This window comes from Eptesicus fuscus, chromosome 15, assembly GCF_027574615.1.
Source record: "Eptesicus fuscus isolate TK198812 chromosome 15, DD_ASM_mEF_20220401, whole genome shotgun sequence".
In the NCBI taxonomy this organism is placed as follows: domain Eukaryota; kingdom Metazoa; phylum Chordata; class Mammalia; order Chiroptera; family Vespertilionidae; genus Eptesicus; species Eptesicus fuscus.
The window spans coordinates 29,846,959-29,872,523 of NC_072487.1; the positions used below are offsets into that span (position 1 = coordinate 29,846,959).

Below are 25,565 nucleotides of genomic sequence, written 5' to 3' on the forward strand. Positions count from 1 at the left end.
AGCTACGTCTAAGGCCCTGTGTGACAAACAGACATTTGGTCATTTTCCCTGGTTCAGGGCACACAGCTCCTAAAACCCTTGGGGTCACGAAAGGGGTCAGAGTCTTTTGTATGCTAATGAGATGCCTGGGGGCCGAGGGCCCCTGGAAGGCACCAGCATGGGTGTCATCTCCAGAAAGACCAAGGCTTGGCTGGGAAGTTGGAACTTTCACCACCTCACCCCCAACCACCAGGGAGGGGAGAGGGTCTGGAGTTGAGATCATCACCAATGGGTGATAACTTAATCCATCTTGCCTCATAACAAAACCTCCATAAAAACACTACATCAGCAGTTCTCAACCTGTGGGTCGCGACCCCTTTGGGTGTCAAACGACCCTTTCACAGGGGTCGCCTAAGACCATCGGAAAACACAGATATTTACATTACGATTCATAACAGTAGCAAAATTACAGTTATGAAGTAGTAACAAAAATAATTTTATGGTTGGGGGTCACCACAACATGAGGAACTGTATTAAAGGGTCGTGGCATTAGGAAGGTTGAGAACCACTGCACTAAATGCTGGGTTTCAAGAGCTTTGGTGTTGGTGCTGGGAGAGGGACACGCCCAGAGAGGGCAGCACTCCTAGGAGGGCCTGGCAGCTCTATGCATGCCTCAGCTCTCCCCACCCCTCGCCCTCCTCCTCTCCCCCCACCCCCCGACCAACCCCCCCACACCTTACCCTAGGAAATCTCTTCTGTTTGGCTATTCCAGAGTCGTGTCCTTTATTTTAAAAACTAGTCAATGTAAGTTACGTGTTTTTCTGACTTCTGTGAGCTATTCTGGTAAGTGATCAAACCAGAGGAGGAGGTCATGGGACCCCCAAATTATAGCCAGTCGGTCAGAAGTGCAGGTGGCAACCTGGGGCTTGCGGCTGGTATCTTACGTGGGGGCAGTGTTATGGGACTGAGCCCTTACCCTTTGGGGTCTCCGCTAACTCTGGGTAGTTAGTGTCAGAATTGAATTAAATTGTTGGGCACCCAGTTGGTGTCCAGAGGGCTACAGTGTCTGTGGGTGTTGGGGAAAACACCACAGATTTGGTTAGAACTATTGGGAGTGTAAACAGCTCACCAAGTTTAAATTTAACTGAATCTGGATGTATATCTTTGATCAAGCTGAATGGCTGTGAATGTGGCTATGTAGCCTGGTGCAGGGCCTGAGGAATAGTAGTCACTCAATAAAAGAACGTAGCTCTCTGTGCTGAGCATCAACTGTGTGCCAGGCTAAGAGAATTAACGTAATTCTTCATTAAGGTAAGACACAACATAAGGCTTTGAAATAGTTATTACAGGCCAGGATGGTGTCTCCATTTAACTCTTTCCCTACCCATGGCAGACATTGCTAATCGACTGCGGGTCTCTTTTCCATTGAGCCTGAACTCAGCTTCATAATCCTCCTCTCAGTGAAAGTTATATATCCCATCTGCCATTCCTAAGCCAGGGGAAAGAAACTGGGAGTCTAACAATCCTTTCTTATTTTCTCTCAAGGTCAAGGGTGCATGACTTTGAGCTAAGTCATTAAATTCCTCTGAGCATGTTTTTGCTTATCTGTAAAATGGAGATCATAGCTTCCCCTAACTATTCCCATACAGCCCTCAGGAGATTTAAACGGTATGAGGGGTGGGAAATGCTTGAAAGAGGAAAAGAGCAAGGCACTCCCAAGAGCTCCCAGAATTCACAAAAACAAAAAGGCACCTTTGCCAGATGACCAAGCTCCATGAAGGCCTGTTTGGAACAGAGAAGATACTGTTTCCAGAGGACTTCCTTCTTACTGATGAAAAGGGAAAAGAAAAGAGGAAGCAAAATGAGAAGGAAGCAAAGGAAGAGAGAGGATGCAAGTTGGAGGCCGAGGCTTAGATTCAAGTCTCAGATCTGCCTCTGGGCAGACATGCCGTAGAAACTAGTTACTAAGCTTCTCTGGGCCTCATGCTCCTCGTCCATTAGGTGGAACGTCCACCTCTCAGGGTTATTGGAAATGTGAAATGATTTCACGTCTGTGAGAGGGTCTAGTGCCAAGTCCGGCACACAGTAGGGACATGGTGAACTCCCAGCCTCAGTGTGTAGAAGAAACTACAGCTCGGAGCCAGCCCAGTCTCACACAGTGAAGCGAATGTAGGTTTGCTATTCCCTTCCCTTCCCTTCCCTTCTCCTTCCCTTCCCTTCCCTTCTCCTCCCCCCTCTTCTCTCCTTCCCTCCCCTCTCCTTCCCTCTTCCCTTCCCACTTCCACTGCCTGTGTCCACTTGCTGTTGAGCTGGGAAAGTCTGTGCCATGATTTCTCTGATCTCAAGGCCACCATGAGGGTGAAGAGGGCCATTTTGCATGACAGGATTTGAACAGCTCCCAAGTATTCCTATTGTCCCACAATTTCACCCTTTTTAAACTTTTGAGTCTCTCTTTAGGGAACTTTGCTTTCAACTCGGACTCTTGAGCTCAAGACCGGAGGGTGGGCAATGGAAGGCAGCTAGAAGCATGAGCTCAGGCAATGGGAAGCCCCAGTAGATTAGAAGAATGAGTGGCACTGTGTGTGGCAAGCGCAGAGGATGGGGAGCGATGGAGTGAGTCCAGTCTGTTAGGTACTCCAGGAGCCCTGAAATACCTCGTCTGGTCCTTCTCTACATACCTGAGTCCTTTTCATCCTTTTCGGGCCAGTTCCATGTGACCTTACCCTCCTGGGAGCTCCTACCGTGCTTTATCTGTTCCTCCCATTGGCACTTCTCAGCATTTGAACACATAACATAGTCACATTTGTGCACAAACATGGCTTCATCCCTTGCCATTTTTACTTCCCTTTTCCTGGGTTCCAGCCACTGACTCAGAGTCCTTCAAACCAGTAGGAAGCTCTCCCTGACAACCCCATGGTCACCCTCCCAGCCCTAATTCGATCTGGGCCCCCTCATTGTTCCCCTGACAAGTTCCATTTACCATTCCGAGGGCAAGGTCCTTCACTCACTCATCTTTTTCCTGCTCTGGTCTGTGCATTCTGTCAGGGCAGGGACGTTTCTTTGGGTCTTGACTTTTCCTGGGCACCAAAAACATTAGTAGCAGGTGCTCAGATATCTCCATGGGGACTATAGCTTCTAACTCTTTAACCCTCTACTACACGTCATAGTGTATAGTCTAGTGCTGAGTGCTCAAGAAATGCTTGGTGGATGAATGGGAGGGGGAATGAATGAATGAATGAATGAATGAATGAATGAATTGTGAAATGGGCAGATCTCCAAGGGATCTCACTCAAGGCTACAAATAACAAGGGATGACATGCAGCTGCCTCTGGCTGGCCTGATAAAGGAGGTTACGGTGGGGACTCTGGGATGGAGCTGGCATCAGCAGGGTCCAGATGGACAGCATGCTTTGTTCTCAGGCCAGCATGCGGCCATATCTAGAACAGACTTAGAGCTGGGTGGGGTGAGTAGTGGAAATTTACTGTGGGTTAAGTAAAAGGTCTTTGGTTTTAAATAGGTCATGGGTCAGGGCTGTCAGCTATGTCATAACATGGAACCACTCCAGAGACTTTGCTTGATACCAGCACGTGCAACATCTCCTGAGGGGCCTCAAGGAGGGAGCGTGGTGGGGTCTTTGGTATAAGGCATCTAGGGAGGATGCCAGGGTTTGGGCAGTTCCTTCCTCACTGATTTGTGGATGAGGTTGCTGATCCAAAGCCCTGGGTGGTCAGGGAACCCAACCTTGCTCCTCATTCCTTCTCCATTCTCCCTAAACTCTCTACTTCCTCCTGGGAGCCTGCAAGCTAGGATACAGCCAGAAAAATAGGTCGATTTAGTTGGGGGTGGTTACTCTGACTTTGGAGTATAGTATTTGTTACCACTGTTCACAGATTGTGGGTTTCCAACTCTGCACATTAGAATCGTGTGGGCAACTTCCCAAAATTACATAATTGCCTGGGCACCACCCAGATTAATTGAATGCATATCTCTGGGATCAGGCCCAGGAAATGATATATGTTTTTAATGCTCCAGCTAATTTTTACATACAGATGGGTGGGGACCCACTGACAGCTGGACCTACTCAGAGGTTTACAGTGTGTATCAGTCACCAGAGGAGCTCATTAAAGGTTCAGATTCTCCAGCCATACTCTTCCTCCAATACCCGAACCTCCTTCTCCGAAGGCCAGAAAATTCCATATTTTAAACAAGAACCCCAGGAAATTCTAATGCAGCCCATCCACAGATGCCACTAGTCCACAAAGCTTGAAGGGGAAGAGACCTGGACTGCAGTCTGCTCAGAGAACAGCAGGCTGTCTCCTTGGGCCTATCACTTAAGCACCCTGGCTCTGTTCCCTCATTGGTCAAATTTCCAACGGCTCCCAGCTAGAGTGGGAGCTCCACCAAGCCAGGAACCGGGTATTCATTATGTATCCCCAGGACCTAGATCAATGCCTGGCACATAGTAAGCACGCAAGTAAATTAAAAATGAACTCATATTTTGGAAAGCAGATTAGAAAGAATTAAGTATATCTGTGGTCACCAGGTATGCAGTGTGTGTGTGTGTGTGTGTGTGTGTGTGTGTGTGTGTGTGTGTGTGTGTAGGGGGTTGGGCTGGAATCCACAAGCCCAGATGGATATGCTAGGTCTCTGGGTCTCTGGGTTCATTCATTCCAAGCCTTTGTCTGTGAATTTGGGAGCTTGAGTAAAGGACTGACCTAGTTTGGCCTAGTTTCATCTATCTTGTGTCAAAATGTGGGTGAATTTATATATGTCCCAACAGGCAGATGATTAAGTTTGCCACTGACATGCCAAAGGTGAGCTACAACAGAATGATTTATGTTATGACACATGTGGCTCTGAATAAACTTGTTATAGCAGCAGGGGTTTTCTTGGCCAGGTGTGAACATTTCTTGGTGATCCGAGAGAAGAGTGTCTACAAATATCGCCTTCCGTGACCAAACCATGCCCTTGTTTGTGTGAAATGCCCAATTAGTGAACACAAAACACACCAAGTGCCAAGATGAGGGAAGCAGGTGGAGCAGGGAAACAGGGATCAGAGTCCCGATCTGGGTCCTGGTTCTGGCCCAGGACTCACTGTGTGTCTTAGACGGCCAGTCCTCCTCCCTGGGACCACGTTCCTCATCTGGAAAGTGAAGGGGCTGAATGGTTATCCCGGGAGTCCCTTCTGCTCCCCACAGGCTATGACTACCTGATTGCAAGACTGAAGCTCAGACAGGCTTCTCCATTCATTTCCTCTGCGAGGTCAGAATGGCCCCTTCTGACCATGGATAGTCACGTGGGTCCCTGCTTCTCTTCCTGGCATCCACCTGTACTCAAATCGACACCCCTGTAAACCATCCACACCATTCCCTCTTGGAAAGGTGATATGCAAAGTAGTCTCACCGATAATTTCCAATACAAATAAACTTCGTAAGATCTCTATGTAGCAATCCCTATTAAACCAGAATTCTAGCTACAAACAACCTTCAAACAACAAGGGGCTTTGGGGAACACAGGTGGGGAGAGGCCATCAGCTCAGTGGTTAAGAGTTCAGGCTCCGAGCATTAAAAAAAATGATTATGATTCCCTAAATCTACACGGAAATGTCTAACAGCGACATATATATGACTCATAGACAAAACCAGACTCTTCCCTCCCCGCCCCCCCATTACTTCTCATATCAGTAGATGTATTAGTTTCCTATTTCTGCTGTAAGAAATTATCACAAATTTAGTGACATTAGTCAACCCATATTTATAACGTACAGTAATGGAGGTCAGAAGTCCAAAATGGCCTGGCTGGGCTGTGTTCCTTCTGGAGGTCCTGGGGAATCCATTTCCTGGCCTTTCCAGATCCAAGGGGCTCTCTGTTTCCTTGGCTTGTGGCCCCATAGCACTCGGACCTGAGCTTCCATCATGACTTTGCTGATTCTCCCATCTCCCACTTCTTTTTTTTAAAAATATATTTTATTGATTTTTTACAGAGAGGAAGGGAGAGGGATAGAAAGCTAGAAACATCGATCAGCCGCCTCCTGCACACCCCCCACTGGGGATGTGCCGGCAACCAAGGTACATGCCCTTGACCGGAATCGAACCTGGGACCCTTCAGTCCACAGGCCGATGCTCTATCCACTGAGCCAAACCGATTTTGGCCCATCTCCCACTTTTTCTTATAAGGACCCATTGTATTTATATTGAGCCCATCCAGATAACCCAGCATCATCGCCCCATCTCCATCCAGGTCCTTCATTTAAGCACATCTGCAAAGTCCTTTTGTCAAATAGTCACAGGTTCTGGGTTGAAAGTGTGGACATCCTTAGGGGGCTATTATTTTGCTTACCACACAGACTTACCTTCAAACCCTACCAAGGCCATTTATTGTGGGCGTGGCCTTTGGTAAATTATGTCGTTCTTTGAGCTTCAGTTTCCTCTTTGGGAAAAGTAGATTTCTGGCTGGGTGGCTCAGCTGGTTGGAGCGCCATCCCTTCCACCAAAAGGTTTCGGGTTGAATCCCCAGTCAGGGCGTGTATAGGAGGCAACTGTCTGATGTTTCTCTCTCACAAGGATGTGTCTCTCTCTCTCTCTCTCCTTCCCTACCTCCCCCCGCCTCTCTATCTAAAATCAATAAACATATCCTCAGGTGAGGAATTTTAAAAATGTCAGGAGAAAATTATTTAAAGCCTAACAATTCTATATAAAGCTAATCTATCAACGTATACGAGTAAAAGTGGGTTAATAACAAATCCACCTCAAGGGTTTTTTCTTTTGTTGTGATTGGTCGGTGTTTTGAGGATTAAATAAGGTAATGCTGGTTAAGCAGGTGTCACACTGCTTGCCTGGTGCATGTTACTCATAGAGGAGGAAAAGTTGGGCTTTAGGTAAAAAACCAACCTGTCTACAGTCATCTACATCTTAGCATCACTGTGTAATCAGTGATGATATTCAGGATGGTGACTCACATGTTACAAAATCCTAATCTTCAAAAAGCTTTCGTTGTTCAGGTAGTAAATCAGAGAGCTGTTTAGAGAGATTTTTAATTATAAGAATGGGTGTGTGGGGGGGGAGGTTGCATATTCTCTAGATATAGCAGTGAGTTAAACAGAAATTTTCAGTTGCCAGGATTCCCTCCCCCGCTCCCCCAACGATCAAGGTCGCGGAGACGCAGTAGGGAACGTGCTGAGCCTAGTGGGAGGGACACTATCGCACTCTCTGTCAAACATGAGGGGAAATGAGCCCTCTTTTCAGGGGAAGGCATCCGCAGCCGTCTTTGCAGCCTACCCATCGGAGCTCCCCAAAGAAAGGGCCTCTGGTTCCAGGTCAAACAGGAAAATCAACAATTCTGCCCCGAGTGCAGGTGAAATGTGAGATAGTCCAAAATAGAAAAGAGTTTCCATCAACACAAACGGGTTCTTCATTCTTTTAGAAAGGAATGATCATCCATTAAACAAGGAAAATGATTGATCTTGAGCCAGAGAGATGGGAAAGACCCGGGGCAAGGACTGGTGTGTGTGTGTGTGTGTGTGTGTGTGTGTGTGTGTGTGTGTGTGTGTGAGAGAGAGAGAGAGAGTGGGGAGGGAGGGAGGGAGGCGATGAGACAGACAGGAGTTGCTCCTCTGCACCCTCACCCAGTCCTCTGAGAAATGTGGTTAGATGTGGCTATTACTCATATACGGGTGAAACTTTGCAATGTTACGACATAATCATAGATTACATTTGCAAAGTACTTTGGCATCTAAAAAAGCTTTCTCATATTTATTTCATCTAATCCTTAGAGTAAGCCTGTGAAGTGACCCAAGGGGGTTTTAATTCTCTTGTTTTTACAGATGAAGAAACTAAGGCTCAGAGGGTTGAAATAAGTTCCTTAAGTCACACAGTAAATTAAGTGGCAGAGTCCGGATTTGAACCCAGATCTACCCACCACGGGGGATGGGGAGGGTACGAGGGGGTGGGGAATGTTGTCTGGTTCTTCTCTTGGCAGCCTCCCTGAAAGACGGTCCATCTGTTGCCTTTGTGGGGAGTGCGGACTGCTTTGCCTGCTCTCTCCTGTCCCTCCCCTCGCCTGCTGTCCCTAGCTTTCAAAATACTCTACCATTTTGCCTCACAAAGCGTGGTTAACCAGTGTGGTCAGGCAGGGAACCTGTTACACATGCAGGATCTCTCCTACCCCAGGCCTTCAGACCCAGATCCGGGAAGTTCCTATATACGGTCAAGTTCAGGAAGCCCTTCCCCCCCCCTTCTTCCCCCCCCCCCCCCCCCATTTGCCCCAGTCATAGTGGCTTCTCTTCCCTTCTCCTGGCCCCAAACTGGAGTTTCACTCACTTCCTCTCTCCCTCTGGAACTTCCCCCTATACAGTCAATGGCTTTATGACCTCAGAAGACCTTGTCGGGCCCACGGAGCCCAGCGACCTTGGAGTCCTGGCTCACTCTAGCAGGCAGTTCACTCAAGGAAGTTTCCGCACAGAAGCACCCAGAGCGCTCTCAGCAAGGTGTGAGAGGAGAGAACTGACCCCGCTGTTCGTTCTAAGAAGGGTGCGGTAAGAATTGGATCCCACCACCCTCCCCGGTACAATAAAAGAGGACTCATTTGAGGGCTTTTTTTCTTCCCTCCCCTGTGGCAGAGATAACCAAAAAAACCTTGGCAGCAAAGAGAGGAGAGAGAGATGAGGAGGGGTGTGATTAACCCACAGGCAGGCAGAGTCCAAATAATCAATTAATTGGGAGTTCGTTCTGTGAGAGAGAAAAGACAAGATAAATAACTTGAACAACGTTATTCTTTCATTCTCATGGTTTCTTGCTTTCCTCCCTAGTTCCCCAAGCTTTAAGAAACTTTTTTTTTTTTTAAGAGCACAAATAATTGTCAAATTCTCTCAGGGTCACAGGTCAGGGGCATTACAGTTTAAAAATAAACAATAATTTCTTTTTTTAAAAGCCAACACAAAAAAAGGACACTGAAGGTTGCCCGGTGAAAACAGAAACATGTAAAACACCACAACACAGGTTTTAGGCTCAGCAAGTGTGGGTGTTCAGCTTCCAAGGCCCAACGCTGTCCCAGGGAGGGGCCGGACAACACAGAGGGGCGCATTTTCCGGTGTGTGTCAGCCGGAAACGCAGCTCAACCACCTGTGAGGCCAGGGCATACCTGTATTCTGGAGAAAACCAGAAGGCTGACATGCTCGATCTAGCCATAATTTATGGTGGACTGGTTGGAAAGAATGTGGTATTTGTTGATCTGTATCTCTACAGCCAGCATGGCGTCTCTGGGAGGAAGAACTGGGGTTGACATAACCAGAAAGTATGAATGTCAACTGGAAATCTATGTATGGCTTCTTAAAAGGCTGATAAAGAGGGGGGAAAAAATCTGCCCCTATGTAAACATAATGGGGGTGGGCAGCATGCCTAGGATTGTTCCAGAGCAGCTCCTTTTAGTCTGACCCCAGAGGCTCCTTGTCAGCGCTCAGCAAGGTGGACTGTAGAGGCTTCTCTTTCGTTTTCACAAAAATCGAATTTAATCTCTCCTGTTGGCTCCCTGTGGCTACTTGGCCACTGCGTCTGAGCCTGGGTAGAAAGAGCTCGAAGACTGCAGGAAGGGGCGCTCAGGATTTAGGATGCCAGAGTTTGCCAAGACACGGTGTCTAATTTTCAGAACAAAGCATCTTCCTTAATATCAGAGCCAATGGCGTAGGTTTGATTGAGTCTCAACTCCTGGAAACGCTGTCACAGTTTACAGAAGATTACACTTTAAATTAAGAATCTACTAGTATGCCGGACTGGCCTGGCTCTGCGGTTGAGCGTCGACCGATGAACCAGGATGTCACGGTTGGATTCTCGGTCAGGGCACATACCCGGGGTTGCAGGCTCCGTCCCCAGTGTGGGGTGTGCAGGAGGCCGCTGACCAATGATTCTCTCTCATCATTGATGAATCTATATCTGTCTCCCTCTCCCTTCCTCTCGGAAATCAATAAAAATATATCAAAAAGAAAAAAAAAGAAAAAGAAAATCTGTGCTGCCGGCCCTGGCCATTGTGTGGAGGAATGCTTGTTGTTTTCCACAGCTGTGAGTTTACTGAGGCCCACTCACTCCCGGCTTGCTCCCCATAGGACACGCAGGAAGAGTAAATACAGCTGCATAGCCCCAGGGTTGGTCCAAAACCCAGGAGGGTGGAACAGGGGTTTAACTAGACATTTCAGTTTCATGCTTCAGTGCATTTGAAAATCGTACTGTGTTACAGGATGGGAGTGAGAGGGAATAATCCAGTTCAGAACCTTCCGCTCTGCATCAGCTGAAGTTTGGGAAAGGGTCCTCCTGCTGATTCCTTGGTTAATGCCCAATAAACAGAGCCGTGGCTAGAAAGGGGGTGGGGAGAGGAGCTTTTGACAAGACTCACCTTTCACCTGAGAGGGACGGAAGAAAGAGGCCTGGCTAGCTAGATCTGATCCACTGGAGCACAGTACACTTTCCCCTGAATTGAGGGAGGAGGATTCCATCTGCAGCCTGACTGCCAGGGAAATATTTTATCTGTAGCCAGTGTGTCCTTGAGGGCGTAAAGGTGAGGGCTCCGAGGCTCCTAACTGGCAGCCGGTGGGAGGAATCCAGTTTCCAGACCTGTTTTGTTTGGCACAGGCAACTGTCTTCTCTTTGTAAAATTAGTTTCGAACATTAGCAGAGATAAAGGTAACATGAACTTCTGCCATTTTTTTTTTTTTGAAAAATTAGAAGGTCTGGCTATGCGGAGTCCCAAATTCCTCATGTAGGTGAGGCCCAGTCCCTACAATCCTGGTCCGATCTGTTTGACTATTACCTTCTCCTCCCATATCAGGAAATGGTTTGTAAATGCTCTGCTCTGTCATTCCAGTAAGTCACAGCCATCTTGCTGTCACAATGGCACATGTGAGTCAGCAAGATCTGTTCTTCATTTGGGTTTTAATCCCCAAGTCTCTTTTTTTCCCCCCCATTTTTATTTTCATTTTTTTATTAAGGTATTATATGTGTACATATCTTACCATTGCCCCCCCCCACCCCACTCCCATACATGCCCTCACCCCCCAGAGTTTTGTGTCCATTGGTTATGCTTATATGCATGCATACAAGTCCTTCGGTTTATCTCTTATCTCCCCCACCTCTCCCTAACCTTCCCGCTGTAATTTGACCTTCTGTTTGATGTTTTACTGTCTCTGTATCTATCTTTTTGTTCAACAGCTTATAATGTTCTTTATTATCCATAGATGAGTGAGATCATGTGGTATTTTTCTTTCATGGCCTGGCTTAGCATAATGTTCTCCAATTCCATCCAGGTTGCTGCAAATGGTAGGAATTCCTTCTTTTTTATGGCAGCATAGTATTCCATTGTGTAGATGTACCACAGTTTTCTGATCCAGTCATCTGTTGACGGGCACCTAGGCTGTTTCCAAATCTTAGCTATGGTGAATTGTGCTGCTATGAACATAGGGGTGCATATATCCTTTTTGATTGGTGTTTCCATTTTCTTAGGATATATTCCTAGGAGTGTTAATCCCCGAGTCTCTCAATGTGAACTCCCAGCCCAGCAGGAGACCCTGAAACATTAGGTCTACCTCTGGCTAGGATGTTTGGGAAGCTCCTTGTGTTAAGAGAAATGAGAACCATAGAGTAATCGGGAGCCTGCGTTTATGCTTCCTTTGTCCAGTCCCTTCCTCCAGGTTCTTTGGGAACAGACTTGGAGATGTTGAGCTGCAGCTTCCTGGCACAAATGGCAAGCCCATATCGGCTGGCCTTCCCTTTGCTCCTTTCCCACTATTCGTAACTAGTGACTTACACTGGTCTCACTGCCTCCAGAGTCAGAGGCAGTGGGTGAGTGCGAAACAGATGATTTTAGAAGGTCCCCAGGTGATTCCCAGGCTACCTGGTCCTCAGACTGAATGCTGAGAGAGATTTGCCATGCTCATCTAGGATCCATTGTTGTCCCTATTCTCCTTTGAGCATCTTGGAAAAGCAGCAGTTGCAGAAGCTATTTTCAGCCGGTAAGGACCCGATGAAGGTCACTGGCTCACAGGCCACGTGAAACAGGTCCCGGACAGAGCCTGCAAGAGGAGTTCCGGGAGCTGCAGGAGGAGATAGATACTCAGCATGGGGCTCAGGCAGAGAGGTGGGGGGGTCTCTGGACATGGGCTTCTAAATGCCCCAAGCCCTGCCAGTGCGCGCACACACACACACACACACACACACACACACACACACACACACACACTAGGTTTTCAGTAGACGCAAACAACCGAGCTTCAGCATGGAGTCAGCCTCCCCCAGCCCCTAAACTGCTGACTCACCCCCTCGGTCTTGGCTCACCTGCCCTGCAGCCCAGGGAGAAATGCAAAGCCCTGGGTAAGTGATCCTCAAATAAATCCCCCGAGACTTTTGGCTTCCTGGGTTTTCCCCCTCTATTCCAAGGAATGTGCTATGAAGGAGGGAAAAGAAAATTCAAAAAAGCCACTTAAAAATATCAGTTCTTCTGCATCACGGGCTGAATTTAAAGAATAATTATGTGAACATGCTCTCAAAAAAATTTTTATTGCTTTAGCAATTGAACCTTCACCCTAATCTTTTTAGTCTAGAAATGTGCTTGAGGAGCACAGGCCAGGAATGAGCTTTTTGACATTGTGTTCCCTTATTGGATTACATCCATGTTGGAATCAGTTTATAAACTACCTTCCTAAGGATCAAAATGCAGTAGATTTTGAGTGTCTTCCTGGGCATGGGGCTGAGAAGCCTGAGGCTCTTAAAGGGAACACAGCTCATGGTAGAAAAAGTTGGAAAATAGAGAAATGAATAAGGAAGAAAAAAAAAAAAATCACCCGTAGAGAACCGCTGTCATTGCCTTAGCGTACTTCCATCTATTTACAGTATATTCTTTATTCGATCTTGCTCTTTATTTTTTTCTTTCTATTATAACATGAGCATTTCCCCCAACTTATTGAATAGACTTTGGTAATGTTTTATTTAACTACATGATGTTTCATACTCTGGATGTACTATAATTTTTTTTTACCTTTCTTTTATATTTACATGTTGATGCAGTTTCCACACATTTGATTTTTATAGATGAACAGTCTATTGCATTTTTTTTCCTTATTACATCTTCAATAGATTCCTATATGTGAGAATACTATGTTAAAAAATGTGAATTTTCTTAAAGGCTCCTGATAGATTTTGTCCAATTGCTTTCTAGAAGGGTCCTTTCGAAATGTACCCCACCTGCATCATATCAGAGTGCCCATTAAATAAAATTGTCAGCAGGGCACAGCACAACTTAAAACAAAAAACTTTTTCAATGTGATGAGTTAAAAGTGGTCCACATTTTCATGTGGTTCCTTTAATACAAAGGGTAAATGGATCACATATTTTTCTATTGAAGCATTGGTATTTTTCTTACTGATTTTTAATGTATATTAAATTAAATATATCTGTTACATTATAATAAACTAGAGGCCCAGTGCATGAATTCGGGCACAGGTGGGGTCCGGCCTGCCCACCCTGGTCAGGGCTGGGCCGGCCTGGGGGCGGGGAGGCCCCATTGAACTCCCGGTCGAGGGGACAATTTGCATATTAGGCTTTTATTATATAAGATTATATAATATATAAAAATATAAATTAAATCTATATGTAGGGACAGAGAGAGAGACAGTGGCAGAGAGTGTATAAATTATTATTCCCTTGTTTTTAAAATTTGTTGAAAATAATGTTCCAAGTTTGTCATTAGACTTTTCAATTTTTTTGGCATATAGAATTTTTTTTTATTTTGTTTAGTCAACATGTGATTTTTCCCTTTATGATTTCTTCCATAGAGTCCTTGTCCATTTTGAGTCTTAATTATTATAATTAATTATATTTAACTTATTTCTTATCAGTTAAAAAAATTGTTTAATTCTGAATTCTACTTGATTTGGGAGGGAGGGTAATATGGAGGTTCAAATTTGATTTTCTTTCTCCCAAAGAGCTAATTTTCTTCACTCTATTTGTTTCCAAAAGGGCTCTTTAGCTAGAAACAGGTTACTTAAAAAATGAGAGGATCTCCTTTCTAACTGGCCGTGGAAAAGGGTAATCTGACATGTGGTTTCAATTAGTAATGCAGCTGGGCTGGCTTTCTAACTCCTGTGTGGCCACCGGCTCCAGGGAACTAGGGAGCAGGAGGTAGGACCTGAGCCTGACAGGGAGGGAACAGTGGGGTGCCATCATGCTCTCCTAGGCTCTGAGGGAAAAGGGGATTTACAGATCTGGCCTGCATACCTTTTAGATGCCCCTTTCTGCCAGGCTGCCTGGCTTATGGGAGGTGCTCCCTGTAGCTGACCATGGTCTCTAGCTCCAGAATATTCCATTGCAGACCTTTGTAGTTAGGAAGCCCCAGCTTCAGCCTGCAGGGATCTCAACAACAACAACAAAAAACGAGTTTGGCCCTCTGCAGTTTCTGTCCGCTCACTAATGCTGATCCCCAAACATGGTCATGAGCCTTCATTTCTGGCCCTTTAAACGCAGCTGGCCACCTCAATAAGCACATAAGACTGAGCTGTAGGCAACAGTACCTGTCTACAATATTTATCCAAGATTTATTTTTCCTTTTGGATCTTTGTTCTTAATTTTTCTATCTTTGGCTCGCTCTGCCCGTCAGTTCTGGACATCTGCTTCTGTTTCTTACAACTGATTTGAATTCCCTTGTTACCTCTTGGTGTGGCATCTCCCTTGATTTCATTGTCACTGTAACATCAGATAAAAGGCATGCGGCCAGCCCCAGTCACAGAGAACTTTCACCAAGTGCCACAGTAGCCCCCTTTTCTGAGGAAAAAAATGCACTTAGACTAACAATTCACCTGAATCCTGACATCTCACATGCCTTTCTTTCTTTCTTTTTTTAAAAAAATATATTTTATTGATTTTTTACAGAGAGGAAGGGAGAGGGATAGAGAGTTAGAAACATCGATGAGAGAGAAACATCGATCAGCTGCCTCCTGCACCCCCCTCACTGGGGATGTGCCTGCAACCAAGGTACATGCCCTTGACCGGAATTGAACCTGGGACCTTTCAGTCTGCAGGCTGATGCTCTATCCACTAAGCCAAACTGGCCAGGGCCTCACCTGTCTTTCTACTCACCTTAGCCAGTTTACTAGGAAATACCAGAGAGATGGCAAAACAGAGGAGACGTGGGACATCTCCACGCCCGTAGGTAGGCCTGGCTTTCGCTTTGTCCTAAAGGGACGGGCACACAAGAAAAACACAATTCTTTGTCAGGTCAGATGAATTGAGTCCACCCCAGTGATCAGGAGCTCACCAGATGGGGCAGCCGAAGCCTTTCACATCTTGTTCTGTCCTCATCAGCAATTTGATATGTGGGAACTAGAGTACGTGTTTCAATTCACTGTGCTGTACTTCCCACACAAATAAAATAACAGCCTCAACGGCCTCCAGCACTTCAAAGGCCCGGCATTAGCCACGTCTTTTATTGGCCTCTGTGATCTAGGTGTGGTCGTTGTGCCGCTCTGCCTGATACCAAGACTCTGAGCTATATCAGAAGACAAAACCTGAGCATGAGCCTTGACTGTTTAAAGCAGCCCTGGCGTCCTTGAGGTGACCCAGGAGGGCCTCCTGCCCTGGCCCCTGCCTACCTCTCTGACCTCGCCTCGGTCGCTGCCCGCTTGCTCAGACTGCTTCAGCCACATGCCCTGAACATCTCGTTTCATTCCTCTCTGCCCGGGACAGTCTCGCCTCAGGTTTTTTAGGCCCCATTTCTCATTTCATTCAGGTCACTTCAAATGTCGTCTCCTCAGAGAGCGCTTCTTTGATTAGCCTACTTAAAACAGCAGGCTTGGTCATTCTCAGTTCCTTGCTTTATTTTTCTTTGTAGCACTTTATATGACATTTTATTCTCTCTCTCTCTCTCTCTCTCTCTCTCTCTCTCTCTCTCTCACACACACACACACACACACACACTTGTTTATTGTCTCCCAACTAGAATGTAAGGTCTGTGAAGGCAGAAACATTGATTTGTTCTTCTGTGTGTTTTCCCACCTTGATCGGTATCTGACACAGAGTAGATGTCCAACAACTGGCAGCTTAAAAATATCCAAATGTGACTACCACAGTTTACACAAACCCAGAGAAAAACTGCCTTCCAAGACTCCAATGATAATAATTCAATTTCTCCCACCTCGGGCTCTATGATTATCATGAGGGGAAAATGGCTTTTAATCCCATCAGCAAATGGTGGTATAAGGAAAAAATTGCTGGAAAATAGAATTTAATGAGATTTCCGTGTGAAGATGTTTCACAAGCACCAGCTGATTAATCCTCATGGAAGCCCTGTAAGGCACAGGCGTTATCTCCACTATCACAGATAAGGACACTGCAACTCTGAGACTAACTTGCATAATGCCATGTGTATTGAAGGTTCCTGCGTCAGGGACTCAGACTAGCTGACTTCAGCAGCGGGGCTTTAATTCTACCTCTGATGGTATTCCGTGAGAGGTACACTGCCGGAATATTGTCAGAGATGCCTGACTTGCATGATCCATTCAGAAAGAGAGCTCGATGATTTAACCAACAACCCAGCTCCTCATAGGTGCACCTGGTCTCTAGGGTTTCTGACACCCACCCAGCCCAGCAGGTGACAGCATAAAATAAGTAAAACTTAAAAAAAAACACCACATAGACACTTGTGCCCGTTGCCTAGGAACTACAGACCCCCCATATCTTGTTTTGCTCTGGTGGACAGAGTTGTTTCTGAGCTGCTATTTTCCAAAGATGGTGCGGGCGATAGAGTTTTCGGAAAGAGTAGCAAGACAGCTGGTTCCTATAAAACGACAATATATATCCATTTGCTAGGCACAGAGCTAGGCACGGGGGACATAGTGATGAATAAATAAGATAGACATTGTCTTTGGTCTTATTTACCTGACCGGCTAAAAAGGATCTTATTGAGCTAAACTTAATGCTGCTGCCATAACATTGTTACGCTGTCATTTATTTAATCAAACAACTGTTTATTGGTTACATGCTGCATGTCATGCTTTGTGTTAAGAGGAGGGGATGAAATGATGAGCAAAGCCAGACATGATTCTTGCCTTCATGGAGCTTACCGTCTAATGAGGAAAACATTAAATAATTACGTAGCACACATGGTGCTGTGAGATCCTACAAATAGGGGACACTGGCTTCATTAGGTGAGGAGATTCTTGCTTGAGGAAGTACCACTTAAGCTGGCATGAAGGTTAAATAGGAGTTAACTGGGCAATGAGGGGAGGGAAGAACATTCCAGGCAGCTCGAACAGCATGTGAGACGATCCTGTTGGAGAAGGAAAGATGGGTGAGCAGGAAGGATTTTGAAAGAGGCCAGCCGGAGAGCTGAGAATAAGGAGCACCCTGAGGCCAGGTGGGCCTGAGCAGTAGGCAGGGGCAGGCAGGTAGGGCAGTGCGCCTTCCCAGCTGGTCTCTAGGTTAATGGTCATGGTGCTCCTGCAAGTCCATGCTGGAGACACAGAACTTGGAAGCAGAGAGGCTGGCTGCATCAGCGGGCAGAAAGGAGACTAGGCGGTCGCTTTCCAGAGTGCCACATTCAGTACTGGGATAGAATGCTGTTTGGAGAGCCCACTGACTTAAAGTCCTTCAGCTGTTACTTGTAAGTTTCTCAGCTATTGTGGGAATAAAACTATTTCCCTTTCATGGTTCTTATGAGACTCAAATGAGTTAATATATTAAATCATTTAGCACAGTGCTTGGCTCATGCCAGGCATTCAATACATAATAGCTATTCTTTTTCTTCAGCTGTTCATGGAGGCAATGAGAGTGCTGGTTACCTCCCACGGTTAAGATATGTGGAAGCATGAGTTTGGCCTCCTTTGCGCGGTCCTATGTTTGTTTGTTTTCCATTTTAAAAGCCTACAATGTCCAGAGCCGGTTCTGATGCTCCTTAGGAAAGCTGGGCCATTGTCTTCTTCATCTGCCTGGTGCACCAGGTGCATTCTCTTAAAAGCCATCTCTCGCTTTCCTCACGTTTCCAGGTGTAGGGGTATCTTTCCATTTGGAAATCTCCATCCCACACCTGGCAGGGAAGCCCAGCAGGAGAAAGGCACACCCACCACGCCCAACCTGGGCCCGCCCAGCCCGGGCCCGCCCTGCCGCGGTGCCCACCGAGGATCTGCCCGCAGAGACTGGGTCTCCGCGCGGCGGGACGGGCCAATCAGAAGAAGTTTGGCCCTCTGCAGTTTCCGTCCGCTCACTAGGCGGCGCTGCGGCGGCCCCGGCTGCTCCCGGGCTGTCGCGGGCTGGGGCTGTTGGGCTGGCGGCTGAGGCTCGTGGCCATGGAGTGGGTTTCGGAGTCGGCGGCCGTGAGGCGGCACCGCGTCGGAGGCGAGCGCCGGGACGGCCCGGCCGCCGCGCCGCAACCGGAGCGGGAGGCCCGGGCGCTGGAGACCCTGGTGGACGCGCGCGGCGGCGGCGGCGGCGGCGGCGGCAGCGGCAGCGCGAGGACGCGGAAGCGGAGCGGGGCGGGTAGCGGAGGCGCGAGCGGGGCTGCGCGGACCGGGCTGTCCGAGGCGCGCGCCGCGCTGGGGCTGGCGCTCTACCTGCTCGCGCTGCGGACACTCGTGCAGCTGTCGCTGCAGCAGCTCGTGCTGCACGGGGCCCCGGGCCACCCCCGGGAGTTCAACGCGCGCCAAGCCAGGTACTGGCCGCCGTCCCGCCCGCGCGTCCCCTCGCGTCCCCTGCCGGAGCGCGGGCACCGCACCTGGTGCACCCACCCCTGCGGGACCGCCCGGGCTCGCCGGCGCCACCTGACTCCGCGTGGGGTGGGGTGGGGTGCCCTTGCGCGTCCCTCTCCAGGAGACCCGCTTTACAGGACGCGGGGGCGGGCTTGCATTGCCCGCTGCTAAGCTGGTGGTGCAGGTGGGGGTGGCCATGGGGCCCGCGCCGGCCTGCCTCTCCCTTTCTGCCCCACCTGCAGACGGTTTGCTGGTTAGCCGTCCCTCATCTTCTGGAGCAGCTTTCACTTTTTACTAACCCTTCTGCTTTCCAAATGAAATGCAGGAGCGTGACATTTGTGTACCTAGCCGGTTTTGTAAATTCGGTTCCTGGGGAGGTATGGGAAGGGGATCATGCAGTCCGTGGTCCAACTTTTTGAGGGTCACAGTCCTCACGTCTGCGAGCTATGGAGGCTCAGCCTGGAAGACTACATACACTTCAAAATTTTACAGTTTCAGAAGTTCTCAGATACCCGGCGGTTATTCTTGGGTCCCTGGTGTGTAAGGTTTAACTTTTTTTTTTTTTTAATTAGAAGACACCATTAAGTGTGCTAGGAAGGTGATTAAGTCAAATGTATTGTAGCATAAGTGTCAGCTCAAAATCTTCGGCTAGCAGAGTTTTCAACAGCCACTGTGACTTAAGAACTTTTTCTTTTGAATACAGTGTGCTGGAAGCTTATTAAGGACTTTCCGGAACACCCTCCTCTCCCCCCTCCTTTCTCCCCACTTGGAATGCAGTGAAAAGACAAAACATTTTTTTTGTGTGTGTTTTAGGAGTCGAGTTAGTTTTGGCCTGAATTGAAAGTTATTAGGCCTTGTGTGCACAATAGGAGGGCTGAGCCCATTCCTTACAATAAAAAAGTTTCGTTTGTTTGTTTATTTAACCTCTTGACTTAATTGTCTTTGCTCACTGGTTTCCCTAACCCAGAATCAGTAGCCCTCCAGAGTGTGGCACAATGAAATTGCACTCTGTGCTGTCTAGTCTTCAGCATTTACCCATTTTGAATAGAACCTCTAGTCTTTGTATGAGGACTGAGAGAATTTGGGAGTGGGTGGGTAGCGAAAACTCTGAAGGGATGCATTTGTGGGAGATGAAATGATAAAAGGCAACCTTTTTAAAAATTACGTTTTATTTTTTAATTAAATTTATTTTTTCAATTATTGTCTACATTCAGTATTCTTTTGTATTAGTTTTGGGTATACAGCATAGTGATTAGACAGTCATATACTTCATCAAGTGTTTCCTCCAAAAAGGTACCCTTTTCTTATGTGAGACGTGAAAGAACTTGTTTTGCAGCGTGAGGGGAATTGTAGAGGAAAAGTTGTTCTGTGCTAAGTGTTAATCATCATTCTTTTGGTGACTTCCAGGGATCATCTTGAACAGATAACATCCATTGGCCCCAGAACTACAGGAAGTCCGGAAAATGAAATTCTGACTGTGCATTACCTCTTGGAACAGATTAAACTGATTGAAGTTCAAAGCAACAGCCTTCACAAGATTTCAGTAGATGTACAGCGGCCCACAGGCTCCTTTAGCATTGACTTTTTGGGAGGTTTTACAAGCTACTATGACAACATCACCAACGTTGTGGTAAAGCTGGAACCCAGAGATGGAGCCCAGCATGCTGTTCTGGCTAATTGTCATTTTGACTCTGTGGCAAACTCACCAGGTATGTGCCTGTTTTTCAGTCTACTTGAAGTCATCCCAGCCCAGGAAGCTTATGAATGCCAAGCTGCTTGGTCAATTCTGGGATATCCTTTTCTTGGACAAACCTTTTTAGTTTTGGCAGGCCAGGATAATTAGAATAGTATCATTTAGTTTAAGATTTAACCCCTTGCTATTCTCTCAAGTGCTTTATTATTATTATTAAACACTAGAGGCCTGTGCACAGATTCGTGCACTGGTGGCGTCCCTTAGCCTGGCCTGCGCCCTCTCGCAATCCGGGACCCCTCAGGGGATGTTAGAAGCCAGGTGCACAGATTCGGCCTTATCCCCACAGGCCAGGCTGAGGGACCCCATGGGTGCACGAATCCATGCACTGAGCCGGTTTTGGTCTGATCCCTGCAGGCCAGGTCGGCTTCTAGTATGCATATAAGATCTTTGGTTAATCTCTTCCCCCCTTCACTCTGAGATTCATCAGTCTGTTCCATGTTTCCATGCCCATGCATTGAGCATCTGCCCGCTGGTGGTCATTGTGCATCATAGCTACTGGTTGAATGGTCGCTTAGGCTTTTATATATATAGACTAGAGGCCTGGTGCACGAAATCGTGCACGGGTAGGGTCCCTAGGCCTGGCTGGCGATCAGGGCCAATCTGTGGGGTGACTGGTGGGGAGATTGGGGGGTCCCCGCTGGCACCCGCCTTGGCTGGCCTGGGGCCTGCAGGCTGGGGGCAGCTCCTGCATTGAGCGTCTGCCCCCTGGTGGTCAGTGTGTGTCATAGTGACCAGTCGTTCCACTGTTCGGTCAATTTGCATATTAGGCTTTTATTATATAGGATTAGTGCCAGCAGCCCAAGGACAGGACATGGCATGTTGGTGGTAGACTGAAGCAGCTTTATCAGTGTTACCAATATGTGTCCCTGATTCCTGGAGTTAGGTTCTGCCTCTTTAAGTGTGTACTCACCTAGGTATTGTACGAAGCTTTGGGGACATAGGATAAAGGAGCAGTCCTTGCCTTCACCGACACAGGGTTTGGAGGACATCTTTCCTAGCAGTTTCTGTCAGCCTGTGAAGTGACAGCCCACTGGGGATGCCATTCTGTTCGAATACCTCATTAATCCATAAATCTTCCTCTGAAAATACTTTGTCAAAATAGGATACTTGATTTTACGACAGTGCCTGACACAAATATATTGAATGAATGAGAATCCCCTAAATTGAACTTTCATTTAAAAATGTAAGATTCATGAGAAAAATGTTGTTAGTAATTGTGAAAGCGATTGTAAGTAGGGAGGAATAGAAAATTGTAGCATTTTACAATGGAATCGTAGCAGGCTAGAGGTAGACAAGACCTGAGATGGCATCTGATTCAAACTCCGCCCCCCCTCCGCCCTTCATTTGACACAGGAATAAACAACTGACCAACACTGATCAGAGACAGAGGTAGGACCACTTGCTGGGTTTCCTGGCCAGTCAGTTCTTTCATCTACATTTGAAAGGAAGGAGAGTTAATGCTCCCTTTGGCAATCTGCTTAACCTCTTTTCTCCTCAGTTTCTGATCTGTGAAGTGGAGATAATAGTACTTTTCTATTAGCATTTCCCCCACTATTAATTGTTATTTAATATTAATATTTCTGGATTGCTTAAACCTACAGTAGGCCCAATATGATAATCTAGAACTACACAAAATATAAAATAACATTTATTTGCTTGATTCATCCTAGGACATCTTTAATCAGGAAGCCTGCCAATTGCATTTAGAAGGTAGCATGCTTTTTTAATTTAATGTTTTTATTGATTTTTTTTTTTTTTTAGAGAATGGAAGGAAGAGGGATAGAGAGAAACATCAATGAATATCGATTGGCTGCCTCCTGCACCACTCCTCCCTCCTCCCTCCCACCCGTCTCCCCCCCTGCACTGGGGATCAAGCCAGCAACCCAGGCATGTGCTCTGACCAGGAATCGAACTGGTGACCTCTTGGTTCATGGGTCATGCTCAACCACTGAGCCATACTGGCCAGGCTGTAATATGCTTTTTAAAAAAATCATACATATATTTCTAAGAAGGTTACATGATAAAAGCAACTAGATGTGAAAAAAAATTGTTTTTGAGTTTTCAACAAAACAGTTGAGCACATTGAGTACAGAATGATCTGGTGAAAAAAGGTGAATTATCGGCTGTCAGGAGAGAGGTCAGCAGGACCAATGTGAATTGCTTAGGGTAGGAGAGATTCACATGCATTTGTAGCATGAGAAGAGATGGACATCATCCCTTACTTCCATATTGGCACAGTGTCCCAATGACATGTTTATTATGAAATAGTCTTGTTTCTATCAAATATTTTTTCAAATGTTAAAAAAAGTCAGTATATACCCATTTGTTTTTATAAAGTCAGAAATATCTTTGTGTGTGCTAGGGTTTCAAACCAGTGGTCTTTTATGCTTGTTTCAAAGCAGTAATAAGTGTCACCCTGTGCCCACTATTACGATGCTTAAATTCTAGGACGGGACAAATGAACACCAAGGTTATTTAAGAGCATTATATAAAAAAAGATGTGCATACAAGCATCAGAAACATAGTGCCAAATGCTACAAATTATATATATGGAGTCCAATAATGAAAGGATGGCATTTTTGTGAGTCATTGGAACTCATTTTAAATTAAAATTTTATAAGATCATCTAAACAGTCCCAAGGACATTTCTGTCAATAATAAATTGTTAAAAATAGTTTTAAAAAACACACTCATAAAATAGATGATCACCTAAATCCTTTCAGTGTGTGAACTAATTGAAACATGGGCATTCTTTTAAAGTTGTTCTCAGCAACATCTCTGGACCTTAGGGATCATTACCAATTAGAAGTAATGTTACCCACACAAAGGACTTAAATGTCTACTTGGGTTTGCTGCGTGGTTCCAGGTTGTTGGTAGAAGAGACATTGAGTTGTTTTAGGAGTGGCTTCAATTTCTGGGTTAATTCTAAAGAGAGAGAGATGTAGGTTATCCACTCAGCCGTTATAGATACTGCTCTCTAACTTTCCTTCACTTTCTTAAAGATACTTGACCCTCTCTGGTTCTGTTCTCAGACAACAGAACCATTAAAATGAAGGAAGATAAATGGACAGTTTAACTTTCAAATCAACCCTGTATAGATATGTCTCTTTCAGTTTCCCTTTCTCTTTGAATAAAGAACATTTTTATGGCTTGATTTTTAATTTAAAGGAACTCACAGTCTCAGAGTTTAAAAACCATTCATTTCGTTTGGATCCTGGAAGGGGGCACTTTTTACTGACTGCTACATATACTTCTGGTTTGATAGTAGTTAGGTAGTTATTACTTAGTTTCACTTGGATTTAAAATGCAATTCAGTATTCACTGCCAAGACAAGTAATAATAGGTAATAAGTAGTTTCTTCTTGAGTAGGAATGGAGTCTGGAATTTAACAACACCACAACAAGCGTTTTAGCTAGCTACAGAGCCTTCCTTAAGTTTGCAAAGAGAAGGAAAAACTAACATTGAATGCAGGTCGCATTATTTTGTAATCCTCACAACACACCTGTGAGGTAGATATCATTAGCCTGCTCTCTAGACCAGGAAGTTGTAGGGTAAATGACAGAGCTAGAATTTATTTCCAAGTCTTTCTTTCTTTAACAACCATACTAAACCGCCCAGCCAGAGTAGCTCAGTTGGTTGACCGTCGTCCTGTGCACACGTATGGAAGGCAACGGATTGCTGTTTATCTCACACATCTATGTTTCTCTCCCTTTCTCCCTCTAAGCATGTCCTTTGGTAAGAATGAAAAAACAAAACCAAACCCGTGCTAAACTCTGTAGCGCCTTGTCTCCCAGTGGGTAAACCTGAAGATGCTATTGTCTGGGTTATTACTGTGCCTATTTACTTCGATTACTCTTTAAATTTTTTATTATGGAAAATTTCAAATATGTATAAAAACAGAATTGTTTAATGAACCTGTTTAATGTCACCCAGCTTCGATAGTCTGATTTCTTTACCTCCACCCCTGCCACTCTTAATTATTTTGAAGCAGATCTCAGCTGTATCTGTTTCTCTGTATTTCAGTCTAAATCACTGAAAGATAAGGACTCTTGTTTGACATGCTCATAATACTATTAATTACCTCATTTAAAAAATAAGAATTTCGCCCTAACCGGTTTGGCTCAGTGGATAGAGCGTCAGCCTGCAGACTTAAGGGTCCCAGGTTCGATTCCGGTCAAGGGCATGTAGCTTGGTTGCGGGCACATCCCCAGTAGGGGGTGTGCAGGAGGCAGCTGATCGATGTTTCTCTCTCATCAATGTTTCTAACTCTCTATCCCTCTCCCTTCCTCTCTAAAAAAAAATCAATAAAATATATATTTTAAAAAATAAGAATTCCTTAATATCAAGTATCTAATCAGTTACTTTACCTCTTCTAGTGCTTTAAAAAAAATCAAGGCACTAAAGCCATCTTTATAGTTATCTTTATTAATTAATATGTAAAGCTTTCGAATGAAGAAGTAAAGTGATTTGATGAAGTCCTCTGCTTTATCAGTGCTAGGACTAGGGATACTATTCAATTCATTAGTCTCTTTCCCTGTCTTATTAGATTTGATGTCTTTGTATTTTTTTTTATCACATCTCCTTGGAGAAATCTTAAAAAATGCTATACCATCCCACCTGACCCCTCTGTAAATGTGAATGATCTGAAGATTTTATGATTTTGGCAGGAAAGGAGTGGGTGGCAGGGGGAAATAATCTAGGAAGCTGTGAGCACTAGAAGTGAGAATATTATAGAGGATGTGGAATAAGGATAAAGAAGGGAATAAAGTACTTTAGGTTAATGAGAATATCAGATTTTATTTTATTTTAATCCTCACCCGAGGACATGCTTTTATTGATTTCAGCGAGAGAGAGGAAGGGAGATGGAGAAAGAGAGAAACATCTGTGTGCTAGTGAGCATTGATTGGTTGCTTCCTGCAGGCGCCCCGACCAGGGATGGAACAGAAATCTAGGTTGTGTCCTGACGGGGAATCGAACCTTTGACCTTTCCTTGTATAGGATGATGCTACAACCAACTGAGCCACACCAGCCAGGGGAGAGACTGCCAGATTTTAGTATTAATTTAGGTTTAATCTGGTTGATTATTCAACAGACATTAATACTCTGGCCTAGATATAG

At 45.7% G+C, this 25,565-nt stretch overlaps 2 protein-coding genes across 3 annotated transcripts in view; one reads left to right on the forward strand and one right to left on the reverse strand.

Moving 5' to 3' along the window:
• Nucleotides 1-18,185: 18,185 nt before the first annotated feature.
• Nucleotides 18,186-25,565, forward strand: part of ERMP1 (endoplasmic reticulum metallopeptidase 1) — a 31,347-nt gene continuing 23,967 nt past the window's right edge. For both annotated transcript variants that reach the window (XM_054727268.1, XM_054727269.1), the window contains exons 1-2: nucleotides 18,186-18,657; nucleotides 20,102-20,403. In XM_054727268.1, coding sequence (XP_054583243.1) covers nucleotides 18,296-18,657; nucleotides 20,102-20,403 — 664 coding nt within the window. In that variant the 5' untranslated portion in view covers nucleotides 18,186-18,295. The remainder of the gene's footprint in view (nucleotides 18,658-20,101; nucleotides 20,404-25,565) is intronic.
• RIC1 (RIC1 homolog, RAB6A GEF complex partner 1) overlaps nucleotides 22,967-25,565 on the reverse strand; it is a 139,791-nt gene continuing 137,192 nt past the window's right edge. Inside the window, exon 27 of the mRNA XM_054727263.1 lies at nucleotides 22,967-23,372. Within this exon, the coding sequence (XP_054583238.1) occupies nucleotides 23,287-23,372 (86 nt within the window). The 3' untranslated portion in view covers nucleotides 22,967-23,286. The remainder of the gene's footprint in view (nucleotides 23,373-25,565) is intronic.